The sequence below is a fragment of the Ursus americanus genome, chromosome 5 (assembly GCF_024610735.1).
Source record: "Ursus americanus isolate L20-20 chromosome 5, mUrsAme1.1.p, whole genome shotgun sequence".
Taxonomy (NCBI): Eukaryota; Metazoa; Chordata; class Mammalia; order Carnivora; family Ursidae; genus Ursus; species Ursus americanus.
The window spans coordinates 28,583,583-28,597,655 of NC_142131.1; the positions used below are offsets into that span (position 1 = coordinate 28,583,583).

The 14,073-nt window shown below is 35.7% G+C and overlaps 1 protein-coding gene across 1 annotated transcript in view; it reads right to left on the reverse strand.

Annotated features, from left to right (window-relative positions):
• SCAMP1 (secretory carrier membrane protein 1) overlaps positions 1-14,073 on the reverse strand; it is a 116,816-nt gene that overhangs the window by 20,446 nt on the left and 82,297 nt on the right. Inside the window, exon 7 of the mRNA XM_045796414.2 lies at positions 1,040-1,141. Coding sequence (XP_045652370.1) covers positions 1,040-1,141 — 102 coding nt within the window. The remainder of the gene's footprint in view (positions 1-1,039; positions 1,142-14,073) is intronic.

The following is a 14,073-nucleotide window of genomic DNA, read 5'->3' on the forward strand; positions in this document are numbered from 1 at the left end:
ATTTGTGCTAAAGAGCAAAAGAAATTACTTCAATTTCATAAGAACAAAAAAACTTGTGCTGTTAACATAAGCAGTATATTTTTTAATTAAACATTTAAAACATTTCCTTTCCCTCATATGCCAAAGACTAAATACACTATTTGAAATGATAATGTACAGTTTTTCTTTCAGAACTGTTTTAAAGTATCCAAATAAATTCTCTGCATGTATGCATGACCATTAGAGGATCCACAAAGCTACCTATAGTTGTCTGATTGCCAGTCTCCACTCTGATTCAGAACTAGCACACTAAATTTAAGCCCTCAGTACACCCTAGTTACATGCTTAGTTTTTGTAAACACTGCAGCAAAGTTGCCTTGTACATGCTTTTGCTTATAAGAATTCAACTGTATGCAACTCCATTATAATAGAAGAGAGGGAGGGATAATTTTAGAGATGTGTACTCTTCCGCCCACCATTTCATTCAAGGAATGTTTGCTCCAAAGTGTATGAAGAGAGATACTAATCTGCCATTATCTCCTAGCCTGAGTCTAAATAATTTCAGTTTCTGAGGGTCTCCCACAGAGTAAGCACTGCAGTGATCCCATTTTTCAAGGATAAGTGTCCATGTGCATATGTGTGTATTTGTGTGTGTATGGAAATATGGGTCTCTATACCTAAAATAGTGCTTTACACATAATAGATACCCTTTTTTTTTAAGTCCCAGAAGTTCTTTTCTCTCCCTTCCACAATCCTTGGCCCAGCTATTTGACCACTTCTCAGTATCCTTTTCACTCTTCCTCTTAGTGCCCGTTATATACACATTTCATTTAAACTAAATACAATATGCTGTTTTTAAAAATGGCAATGTAATTTTCAGTAGAATAGTTTGCCCAAAGGTTATGCTTTGACATTTCTTAAATTGCATTTTTTTACTATTTTTACATTTGTTTACTTTTGCTAATCTGGCTTTTCTATGTTAACTATTTTTAGGAAGCCAAAATTATGGAGATACTAGATAAACAGATGAAAACTAGAGTAATTAAAGTAAATGACTTACCAGTTGCCCCAATTATGAAATCCTGCAGCTTGGAGTACATGTACAGCAAACTGACAAATATAGACGAAGAAGAATACAAAGAATCTGAATGAACTGTCACTCCTTTAAAAAAAAGGGAGGGGGAAGAAGAGGATAGTGTCATTTTTCTCAATACCTTTATATTCACCTGAAGAAAGACATTCAAACACTGAGACATAAAAATATTTTTAAAAATATCACTGGCAACTACTTGAGGCTATCAAGATAATGTATGTGAACCCTTTCCCCAGATACTCAATGACATTTTAACTCCAACCTCATTTTCTGTCCTCTCACTTTTCAACTGTATCACAAACATCTTGGCAAAAAAAGTTCTTGTTTTCTTTTAAATTATTGAACAGTTTCATTGGGTTTAATTAACATACAATAAACTGCAACTATTTTAAATACACAATCTGATAAGGTTTGACATGTATATACCCATACATCTATTTCAATCAAAATAGTAAGCACTTCCCAAAAGTCTCCTTGTGCATCTCGATAATCCCTCCCTCTTCATCCTACCCACTGCTTTCTGCCACTACAGTTTTCATATTTTAGAATTTTAAATAAATGAGATCATACAGTATACACTTTCTCGTCTGCTCTCTTTCACTCAGCACAATTATTCTGAGATTCACTCGTTCGGTTGCGTGCATCAAGCGTTCACTCCTTTTCACTGAGTAGTAGTCCACCGTACAGACGCACTACAGTCTGCCAATTCATTCACCTACTGATAGTAAAAAACTAGAAATGACCTAAAAGTCTATTACAAATAAAGGTGCTATTAACATTCCTCTATTAGTCTTCACATGAGAACTTTCCTTTTCTCTTGGGTAACTACCTAAAAGTAGAATGGCTAGATCACATGATAGGTATATGTTTAATTTTTTAAGAAACTGCCAAACTGTTTTCCAAAGGGGTTATTCTATTTCATAGTCACGGTGGCACTGTAGGAGTATGCCAGTTCCTCCACAGCTCACCAACACTTGGTATGGTCAGTCCTTTAAATTTTAGCCATTCTAGTAGGTATATAATACTATCTCATTTGGTTTGAATTTGCATTTTCCTCATAGCTAATGTTGAGCACTTTTTCATTGTCTTTTGCCATCCATCTTCCTTTTGTGGTGAATTATTAAAATCTTTTCCCAAGATTTTAACTGTTTTTTCCTATTACTGTTAGGTTCTGTGTGTTTCCATATACCAGTCCTTTATCAGATATATGTTTGGCAGGATTTTTCTCCCAGTATCTGGCTTGTCTTTTCATTCTTTGCAGAGTGTCTTTTAAATAGCAGAAGTTTTGCCTTTTTATGAACTCCGATTTATCAATTTGTTCTTTTATGGATCTTGATTTATCTGAGAAATCTTTGACAAAGCCAAGAACACAAAGATTTTCTTTTCATGTTTTTTCTAGAAGCTTTATACTTTCAGTTTGGCATTTAAGTCTATCTTCCTTTTTGAGTTAATTTTTTAAAATATTGTATGAGGTATGGATTAAAGGTTTTTTCTTCTTTATACAGCATCATTTCTTTAAAAGATTGCCCTTTCTGTACAACATTACCACTGCATCTTTTTAAAAAATCAGTCATCTGTATATGAGTGGATTTATTTCTGGACACTATTCTCTCCCATTGTTCTACCCGTCTACCTGTTATGTCAGTATCACACTATTGTGATTACTGGGATTTCCTACTAAGTCTTCAAATTAAGTAATGGTAGCTTTCCAAATTCCTTGTCCTTAATCAAAGTTCTTTTGGTTATTCTACGTTTTTACATTTCTATATGCCTTTTAGAATTACCCTGTTCGATTCTATAAAACAACCTGCTGGAATTTTTACTGGAACTGCATTGCATTTACAGATCCGTTTTGAGAGAATTCACATCACAGTAACATCACGTCTTCCCAACTACTAACAAGGTCTATTTCTTCATTTATATTTTCTACACAAATGACCAAATGATCTGCAAATAAAGACAGTTTTTACTTCCTTTCTAATCTAGATGCCTTTTCTTTTTTTTTTTTTTTCTTGCCCCTTTATATTGGACAGAACTTCCATTACAATGTTTTATGGAAGTGTTGAGAATGAACATCTGTATCTTGTTCTTGATCTTAGGTAGAAAGATTTAGTCTTTCACCATTAAGTATGGTATAAGCTATTATAGTTTTTCATAGACGCTCTTTATCAAGTTGAGAAAGTTCTCTCTCTTTTTCTGTTTTAAAGATTTATTTATTTATTTTAGAGAAAGGGAGAGAGAGCACACACGGGTGAGGGGCAGAAGGAGAGGGAAAGAAAGTCTCAAGCAGACTCCACGCTGAGCACAGAGCCCGACACGGGGCTTGATCCCACAACCTGAGATCATGATCTCAGCCAAAACCAACAGTCGGACACAACCAACTGTGCCACCCAGGTGCCCCACTAACGTTCTCTCTTTTCTAAGTTTACTGGGTATTTTCATGAGTGATTGAGTGTTGTATTTTGTCAAATGCTTCTTCTACATAATCATATGGTTTTTCTATTTTAATTTATAATATGGTGAATTATGCTAATTAATTTTTAAATGTTAAACCAGCCTTGAATTCCTGGAAAAGCTCTATGCACTTGATTAGGACATGGTATCCTTTTAACATATTATTGGATTTGATTTATTTGGCAAGATTTTCAACCATCCCAAATTTACTCCATTTTCTTTTCATCACAGTGACCATTCCAACCCCAAAACACATTTTTCAAGGCCCTTAACATTTCAATGTTCTCAGTCTCAACATAAAACTGTTTCTTTCACCAGAGATGAAAACAGAAGCCACAGAAATAAACCTCAACTTTCTTCTCCATATAATGACTTTCCAAGTTTATATATATACCAACCTTCCTTACTGCTTATCTGTGAGGAGGCGGTATCACTCATTTCAAAATTAACACTTGCATAAAAATCTTCAGTCCATCATTCTAGTTCCTCTGGAGCACTCTACTTAAGTAGTTACTTATCTCTTCCCCTAACGTGTCTTCAGGTCTTCTACTAGGATCTTCCCAGTGTATAAACACATAGTTCTCATCTTCGACTAGCCTTCCTTTAGCCCTATCTCCGCTGCTAAACTTCCACCTACTTGATCTCCCTCCTTCCCATCAGTAAGAAGTCTTGATTTCCTCTACTTCCCTCTTCTCATTCACTTCTTAACCCACTGTAACTTGGCCTTTCCTCACCTATTCCTCCAGAGGTACTTCAAAGTCATGGGCAATCTATGAATTTCCAAACCAAATTTTCTTGTCTCTCTTTATTTTGTTGTTGGGTTTTTTTTTAATGGAATCTGACACTCTTTGACCTTGGCTTCTATAATATCACTCACTTCTACTTCTGTTTCTTCTTTAATCTAGATTGCTTCTCAGTCTCTCATTTCAAGATCCACCTTCATGTCATAATGTAAAACTGTCTTTACAGGAGTGCTCCTTAGGTGATGCTTGTACCTTCTAATGTTTGACCCACCAGGAAGAGGATGAAATCCAAATAATGTGACCCAGCATACATACACACACACACACACACACACATCTTCATAACAGAAACTGGAAACATGTCTTGCTATCTCAATGCTTTTACTTACACTGTGTCTAAAATGGCCAATACAGTCCTCTTTTTTGTCTGGCAAACATGTACTCAGCTTTTAAGATGAGTCACTAAGTCTACCCCACACTAAAACAGAGGACAATTAAGCTCTACCCCTTAGCAAGCATAGAATCCACAATTATTTGGAATTCTGTATGTAAGATTTGTCCTTTCAGGGGCGCCTGGGTGGCATAGCGGTTAAGCATCTGCCTTTGGCTCAGGGCGTGATCCCCGTGTTATGGGATTGAGCCCCACATGAGGCTCCTCTGCTATGAGCTGCTTCTTCCTCTCCCATTCTCCCTGCTGTGTTCCCTTCTCTCGCTGGCTGTCTCTATCTCTGTCGAATAAATAAATAAAATCTTTAAAAAAAAAAAAAAAGATTTGTCCTTTCAGCTCCATCTGTTTATTCATCATTTGTTTCTATCAGTATGGACTCATGGATATTTATTTTATTCTTTAGGTTAAAATTAAACATTATCATTATTTTGTTGCTAAAACTGTTCCAGCTTTAGCCTTTTAGAATCTATTTGCTTAAGCACTTGATCTCTGCTCATTTTGTATTTTCCTTGCTTTAGATTCAGCCATTTCTCCAAAGTACAAAAAAGCAGATTTTAATAGTTCATGAATAATGTTTTCTGTATTAGATTAAAATCGAATGGTCCCACCTTTCACAGTAATTTATCAGTAATATATTATGCCAAAGTTGGTATTACTTACTGACCATAAAACTTAGAAAACTTAACCAACAAAAAAACAAGCAATAAAAAGTTCGCTATATAAAATGCAATTTTTTTAATACCAAATAGAAACCCCATGTATGCTTCATTTCTCCAGGCTAATACTTGGTAAACTATGCCACTTCTAATAAATCAATTTTTTTACTCTTTTCAAATAGGTACTCCTAAAATATATTTGTTTCCCTATCCCTTTAGTAGAAAAAGATCCTAACTTATAATTTTCTTGTTCCTGTTTGAGTTTTTACTTCATTACCTGTGTACCAAGAAACCATATTATCAAAATGGTTAAAATTATATATGGAATATATACTCTGAATAAGAGCTTCCTACATAATGTCTAAAGGCTTCACAACAGCTACTTCAGTTCCCTAAGAAGGATCTTTCTTCGTTCCAAACTCACAGATATATTCTAGAAGCTGCAATTGCCTAATAACAACCTCTAGTTAAGAAATCTATTAGAAAATACATAATATTTTAAGTCCTACTAAAGAAGTCCTACTAAAAAGCAAGTATTTTCAAAATATTGCTTTCAGATAAAAATTGAAGAATGTTAAAAATGGTTCACCTGCCCCTTTTAAATGTACAGTTAGCACATATGAAAGTAAAGTTAGCATACTAAATCGATCAAATAGAAACCCCAAAGTCTTTGAAACCCATTTGGTCTACATCTACTTTTTGAACAGGCTAGATACCTTTCTCAATTTATCTTGTTTGCTTTATGTGATTAACCAATTTTTCTGTTTGTGGACAAAGAGACAGTAAAATTCATTTCACTGTACACCTACCATGTAAATATAAATGATTATTTTAAAAGACTTCAAATTTCTCTGAGATATAAACTCATTAGATAACTACCTGAACTCTTACCTCCAAGAGTACACAAATCTTTTTCTATACAATCTATCCAAATTATTTCAAACGCAAAATTAGATTCAAATTTTTAAAAGTTTAACTCATTTTTCAAAAAGATTTGACAGAAGGGAAAGCAAGTGAGAGAAAGTGAGAGTAGGAGGAGAGGCAGAAGGGGAGGGAGAGAAAGAGGAGAGAGAGAAGCCTAAGCGGATTCCCTGCTGAGCACAGAGCCCGATGCAATGCAGGGCTCTCGATCCCACAACCCTGAGACCACAACAGAAGCTTAAATCAAGAGGCAGACGCTCAACCCACTGAACCACCCAGGTGCCCCAGGTTGCCTCATTTTTAACTATACAAGCAGTCACTGAAAATACAGCTCTTTGTATCAAAGTGACACAAAAACATGTGAATCTGACTATCCTGTGAAAACAATTTTACAATATGGGATTACATTCCCTCCCCAAATCCTAAAAATTATTAAAAATTTATATGCAAAAAATTGAGCTAATCACAGTGTTAAAAAGTATATTAAATATAAATAACCTCCCATATACTGAAAAGAGGTAAACTCTGTAAAGTGTAAATTAACAAATTTGACCAATACAATCATCACATGAATAGCAAGTTCATTTGAGATGCTTGAGGGAAAAGCCAGGTAAGGCTGCCAGAAGACACCCAGATGGAGGGCTGCAAAGGGACAGAGCCAAAATGAGAAGAAGTCCAGGAGAAAAAAACATCATCAGGGGTGTAGAGGACTTCTATTGGCATCCAGAACCAAAAGGGGTAGGTCTTGTATATAGGAAAAGATTAGTAAATAAACTGTTTAAATAAGCCAGCTTGTATATAGCTATTTTAAGCCAAAGAAGAAAAAGTACAAATATACTTGAAAAAAATGCTATCTATTTATTTAAGCTAAGCAGTTTTAAATTGTAATCTGCCTCAGTTTATAATCAAGTATTTATGGTATTGTGAATATGTTTTCATAATAAACCCACGTACATAATCTATTTCCTCATCAGAATCAATAAATAAATAATAAACGCTCTACTACTGGCCAACCTAGCTCTTCCAGATCAAAGTCTACTAGAAACTGAATCTCAAATAAGCCAGTTAGTTTTGGCTGTCTTCAAATAATACACTGCCAAGTTACAACATACCTTTTTGGGTTTTTTTAAGATGTATTTATTTGAGAGCAAGCTAGCGAGCAGGGGAGGGGCAGAGGGAGAGAAGAGAATCCCAAGCAGAATCCCCACTGAATGCAGAGCCCAATCACAAGGCTCAATCCCACAACCCATGAGATCACAACCTGAGCTGAAACCAAGAGCCAGACACTCAACCAACTGAGCCACTCAGGAGCCCCAGAGAGACAGAATCTTAAGCAGGCTCCACACCCAGTGCAGAGCCCCACATAGGGCTCAATTTCACAACCCTGAGATCATGACCTGAGCCAATTTTCACAACCCTGAGATCATGACCTGAGCCAAAATCAAGAGTCAGACGCTTAACCAACTAGACCACCCAGGTGCCCTGTTACAATACCTTAAAACAAAAAAATTCTCCCCTAAATTTTCATAAAAGTTCTCAGAAAATAGATTTATATGATCTTAAAAGTTTATTTCACATTACCTATCAGTATCAGAGATATTAATTACAACTACAGTTTGGGGAAGCAGAGAAGAAAAGGTATCTCAGCATTTCGAAAGAGCTAACAAAAATTTTACATTTGTAAAATGTATAAGGGAGCTCCCATGATAAGGGAGCACAGCACAACTTAACTAAAATACTAAACATATTACGTTCAGTAACTTGGCATAAGAGTCAAGAGCATGTAGCTTTAGACAGACTTGGGTTTGACCAAAAGTCTCCCATTAAAAGTTGTGTAACTTCAAGCAAAATCTAAGCCTAAATCTAAGATTTTCTATTTACAAAATGGGAGTAACAGTGGAATCTACTTTTTTATGGATGGAATAGATGTAAAGGGCTTAGCAAGGAATGTACAGGCACACAGTAAGTAACCAATAAATGTTATCTGGTACCTCTACTACACTAGTACAATACTACACTGAAACAGTTTTGTTCACAGAATATTTTGCTTACACAAGTGGTATTTGGCCTCTGACAAGATCCTGAGCATTTCTGGGACATGGCTGGTAACTTCATTACTACTAAGAGAACAAAGTGATACATAAAATTCTTACTGATGTAAACATTACAATAAAAAGGAACCTACAAAGGTACAGCTACTTTCCTTGTCTTAGTCACTTTGGGATGTAACCCCTTTTCCTTCTAACAATTTTGTGCTGAAATCAATTCTTTCTCCAAGAACAGGTGTTCCACAGATAAGCTTTAAAAGGAAACAGCACAAACCCACCCAAATTGTGCATAAAATTTTGCATATGTGTATTTTTTTTAAAAAGAGAACTCAAAAATTTTAGATTCATAATGGAGTCTGTTACATAAAAACCATTAAAAAACCACTCACTAGATTATTCTAAATGAAAAAGCATAGGACTGGGATGAAAGAGACCTTGACCCCTAGACTGTCTTCCTCCCGTCTATGCTATGCCAAAAGCAGAGACGCATAATAAAAGGTTCACATGTAATGAAATTTTAAACCTAGACCTGGGTTCAAGGTCTATATCCTCTACACTTAACACTCTATCCTCTACACTTAACTGACTCTGTAGTTTTTAATAACAGCTAACATTTATTGAACATTATGTGTCAGTGACCATGGCAAACACGTGCATTATCCATTTAATGTTTACAATACCCGCTGTGAGGTAGGCAAAAACACGGACTCCATTTTACTGATGAATAAACAGATTTAGAGAGGCTAAGTGATCCAAATGCAGAGCTGGTGACAGAAATGCTGAGACTCGTCTGTGTGTCTACAAAGCTAATGTTTTTAACCATGGGATAAATCTATCCCTAGGCTATTATTTCAATTCCATTTTGCCCAAGAAAGCCAATTATCTATCAATAGAATACCACTCTCTAAATTAACTTCAAATGCTCAATGTAGTGTTTTCTATATAAAGGGAGATTATAAATTTTCTTTCCATTTGTAATAATTTAAGTTCTTTAAAATACTCCTTTTTAAGAAGAATCAGGGAGGTTATGACTGACAAAATACTATTTTGTAGCTAATCAGAAAATAAGGAGTGGAACTTACTAAAACTTTTACTTGATTAAGCAAAAATTTTCCAAACAACTAAAATCTCACAACTGAATTGCCATTCAGTTTAGAAAGCATAAACAGCTAAAATCATCCAGGAGTCAACCACTTAAATAACTTAATGCCTATAGTCCTATTATTTCCACACTACAAGTTCCCTAACTACTTAATCTACTTTGAAATACCCTTTTATCCACTCAACTATTTCCTTAAATGTTCACATATACTTAAATTCTAAATCAACTATCTTATTTCATTTTTCAAGTTAGTAAGTATGTACTGCTTATTACTTATAGTAAAATGCCATAGAGAAAAATAATATATCTCATGGAGTATTACCAAAAACAAATAACTTTTATTAAATAAACTAAAAACTTTATCACCAATATCAGTTCATCTTGAATTTCTTATTAAAGGGGTTTTACTTACTTTAACATATATTATGTATGTTACAGATACATTACATATGTATTTATATACACATAAGTAAATATATGCACATGTATCATTCTGCTCTGTTCTATATCTAAACTACTCTTAACTATACCATATATAAGTGTCCCTTACTTACCTGTTTTTGCCATTCAAGGAATAATGCTACTCACCTTATTTGTGTTTTCTTTTATTATCACGTGTGTGCAAAATAACCAGCTAAGAGAACAAAGAATCTAGAACTAACTGATCAAAAGATATTTTAAAAACATTTGTCTCATCAACCTTAAATTATTTCCATATGTACTGAAAACCTCTACCATTGTAAAGTGCTAGGGATTTTAAAACTCTACAGCTAACACTGCCTTCTGCATCTCAGCTGGTATATAAGAGGCACATTTGAAAGTACACTTGACCCTTGCACAACACAGGTTTGAACTGTGTAGACCCACTTAAACATGGATTTTTTTCAATAAATGTTTTGGAATTTTTTTTTGGAGATTTGGAACAATGTGAAAACATTCACAAACCACATTGCCTAGAAATATGAAAAAAAGAAAAAGGTCATGAACACAACTATATGTAGATACTAAACTATTTTGCATATTTTATGGTAGTAAATGATAAATCTATTATAAAAAGTTATCACAACTTATGCATACAACACCAAGACTGTACATGACACCACTTATAGTCAAGAGACACATAAACAAATGTAAAGATGTGGTACTAAATGATAAATGCATATAATTAACTGTAGTACATACACTGTACTACCGTGATAGTTTCATACCCACCTCCTGTTGCTACTGTGGTGAGCTCAAGTATTGCCAGTACCCACTTAAAATACCATGTGACATTAGTATCTCTGAGTAAGCAGTCCATCTCTCTAGCAAGTTGCACGCTGCAGTAGTAAGTGATGCCTCACATTTCTTGCATATTTTTCATTGTGTTTAGTACAACATAGCAAACCTTGAGTAACACCATGGGACCCATACAAACTGCCTCTAGTTATGCTGGAAGTGCTTCCAAGAACACAGAAAAGTCATGACATTACAAGAAAAAGTTAAATTGCTTGATATGTACCATAGGTTGAGAGGTCTGCAGCTGCGGTTGCCCATCATTTCAAGATACATGAATCCAGCGTAAGGAATTCATGAAGCCATCACTGCATCTACACGAGCGGATGTAAAGACCTTACATTTTTTGTCTAATACCGTTTTATCTTATACTGAAAATGCAGCTTTTATGTGGGTGTAGGAATGCTATAATAAAGGCATATCTATCTAATATGATCAAGAAGAAGTGAGGTCATCACATGACAACTTAAAGCAAAAGGAAGGTAAAGGATCTAAAGCTGGAAAATTTAATGCTAGCAAAGGATGGTTTGATAATTTTAGAAAAAGGTTTGGCTTAAAAAATGTCAAGGTTGGGGCGCCTGGGTGGCACAGCGGTTAAGTGTCTGCCTTCGGCTCAGGGCGTGATCCCGGCGTTGTGGGATCGAGCCCCACATCAGGCTCCTCTGCTAGGAGCCTGCTTCTTCCTCTCTCACTCCCCCTGCTTGTGTTCCCTCTCTCGCTGGCTGTCTCTATCTCTGTCGAATAAATAAATAAAATCTTAAAAAAAAAAAAATGTCAAGGTAACAGGAGAAGCAACTTCTGCCAACCAAGAGACAGCAAAAGAGATCCCAGATGCCATTAAGAAAGTCATTGAGAAGAAAGTATTTGCCAGAACAGGTGTTTAAGGCAGATGAAAGTGCCTTATTCAAGAAAAAAAAAATGCCACAAAGGACATTTATTAGTAAGGAAGAGAAGCGAGCACAAGGATTTAAGGGAAGAAGGGATACGCTAACTCTACTGTTTTGTGCAAATGCAGTCAGGTTTATAACCAAGACTGTGCTTATCTATAAAGCTTTTAACCTCCAAGCTTTCAAGGGAAAAGATAAACAAACACCAGTTGCCAATCCTTTGGCTGTACAACAAGAAGGCCCGGACAATGGGAACCCTTCTTCTGAACTGGTTTTACGGATGCTTTGTCCCTGAAATTAGTAAATATAGTATTTCTAATACGTTAAATATAGTATTTCTAATACAGTATTATGAATAGGACTATAATACTGTATGCCAATAAAAATTTCATGATTCATTCATTAGTGCACAGGCTAGGCTACTATAAAGCAACCATACGCTGTTTCCTCAGTATCAATGCATGAATTATTATACCTATAAATAAACATGGATTTCATTTTCATTACCTTTTCATTTTTGATAGCTAGTGTTAGTAATACATAAAACATCTAGAGTGTTTTCTATCATGGAAGACAATATTGATGTATATACTGACAGATGATTCATACCTTGTCTAAGGTCATGCTTCACGCCTAAGAAGGAACTTTCCTATATCTGTCAAATTAAAACCAAAATGTAGTGGGGAAAGGATTCTGCTTAGGATATAGAAAAATGGAAAGAGCACTGCTCTCACCATAAGAATAAAACAAAAGCTGGATGATGTGCAAAATCACAGTTGCACTACAACTTACCAAAAGGCAACAAACCAACTAGAATGTAACTCAAGGAGAGACAAGAAACTAGCAGTTATTTACACAGAGCAGACCGTGAATGACAAAATCAGCAAAGAATTCACCAAAAGCTTGTAATGTATTACTGAAGGCTGAAAATTGGCTTGAGGAATGAACCCCCAGGAGCCAAAACACAGAGGAATTCACATCCACCTATAGGCTCTTTTCCATACACTTCCTATGTGCTCAGAAGAAAGCCTGGAGGCAGGCCTCACTCCAGGTACAAGTTTGAGAGAAAGGATCAACAGTACCCGTAAATTCCTCCACCTTTCCTCAAAACAAAACACTGAAGTGGAGGAAGGAGGAGAGCAAACATCATCTTCCTCAGGGCAGGGAAAGAGAGCAGGTAAGGAAAGAGCACAGAAAAAAACATCCTCTAACACTGGAGGAAGGACAGGGGTATGTCAGAGTCCAGACTATTACAGATAACCTACAGAGTGGAGAGGGGGAGGATCACTGGTAAAACTGAACCATCCCATCTTACGCCACCCCAGAGACAAAACCTGCCTAGGACGGAGGATGAATCAGAACAACAAAGAATATCCTCCAGTCTTCAACTAGACCCCTTCCCTCCTACCACTAGGCTAGCAAGCAGAAGCAACAGTTTACTCCATGGAAGAGGAAAAAGAGTGCAGAAAATCCTTCTCTGAAGGACACATATAAAGAGGAGATGTGAAGGAGCAGATGCTAAAAAAATGACTGGAAAACCAGGCTTCACTCGAGACATGAGTTAACAAAGGAATTTGAAGTCTGTGAGACACCTAAGGGCAACCATAAAGCATACTAACAAAAAAATCTCCAAACTTTCACTGAATTGCCTGAACTGTCCCCTCCACACAAATACACTAAAAGCCTAGCAACAGAAAAGACATGCCTGTTTCCATAAACCTTATTTATCTCAGACTCTATTGTCTTTGAAACATACTCAGTTTTTAATTTTCTTTTCTCTATTTTTAGGAATTGCTATAGCCAACATGGGGCTCAACTTCATGACCCGAAGATAAAGAGATAACAAGCTTTGTCCAACTGAGCCAGCCAGGTGCCCCGAAACATATCCAGGTTTGGATAAGAAATTGTAAGGTATAAAAAGAAACAAGAAAAAACTGAACATACTGACAAGAGACAAAGCAATCAAAAGAAACTCAGATATAGCTTAGATGTTAGAATTTACAATAACAATGATTAATACATTCAAGACTGAAGTCACAGCGGTGGACAACATGAATGAACAAAAGAAGAATCTCAGCATATATGTAAGTTATAAGAAATAACCAAACAGACATGGCAGAAAGAAAAACGTGAAAGCAGACAGAAGAACACCTTTAACAAGCGCATCAACACACTCAAAACAGTTGAGGGTGAACTTGTAGAAATTATACAAAATGAAATGCAGAGATAAAAAAGAGTGAAGAAAAAAGTAACAGGGCACCCAAAAGATGTAGGGCAGTATCAAACAGTCCAAATTATGTATAGTAAGAATTCTGGAAAAAGAAGAAAAAAAGCAAAACAATTACCTGAAAAATGATGACTGAGAATTTTCCAAAGTTAACAAGAGACTCCAAACCACAGATCCAAGAACATTATGGAACAGTAAGGATACAAACCAAAACACATACGATCACATACACATATGCAT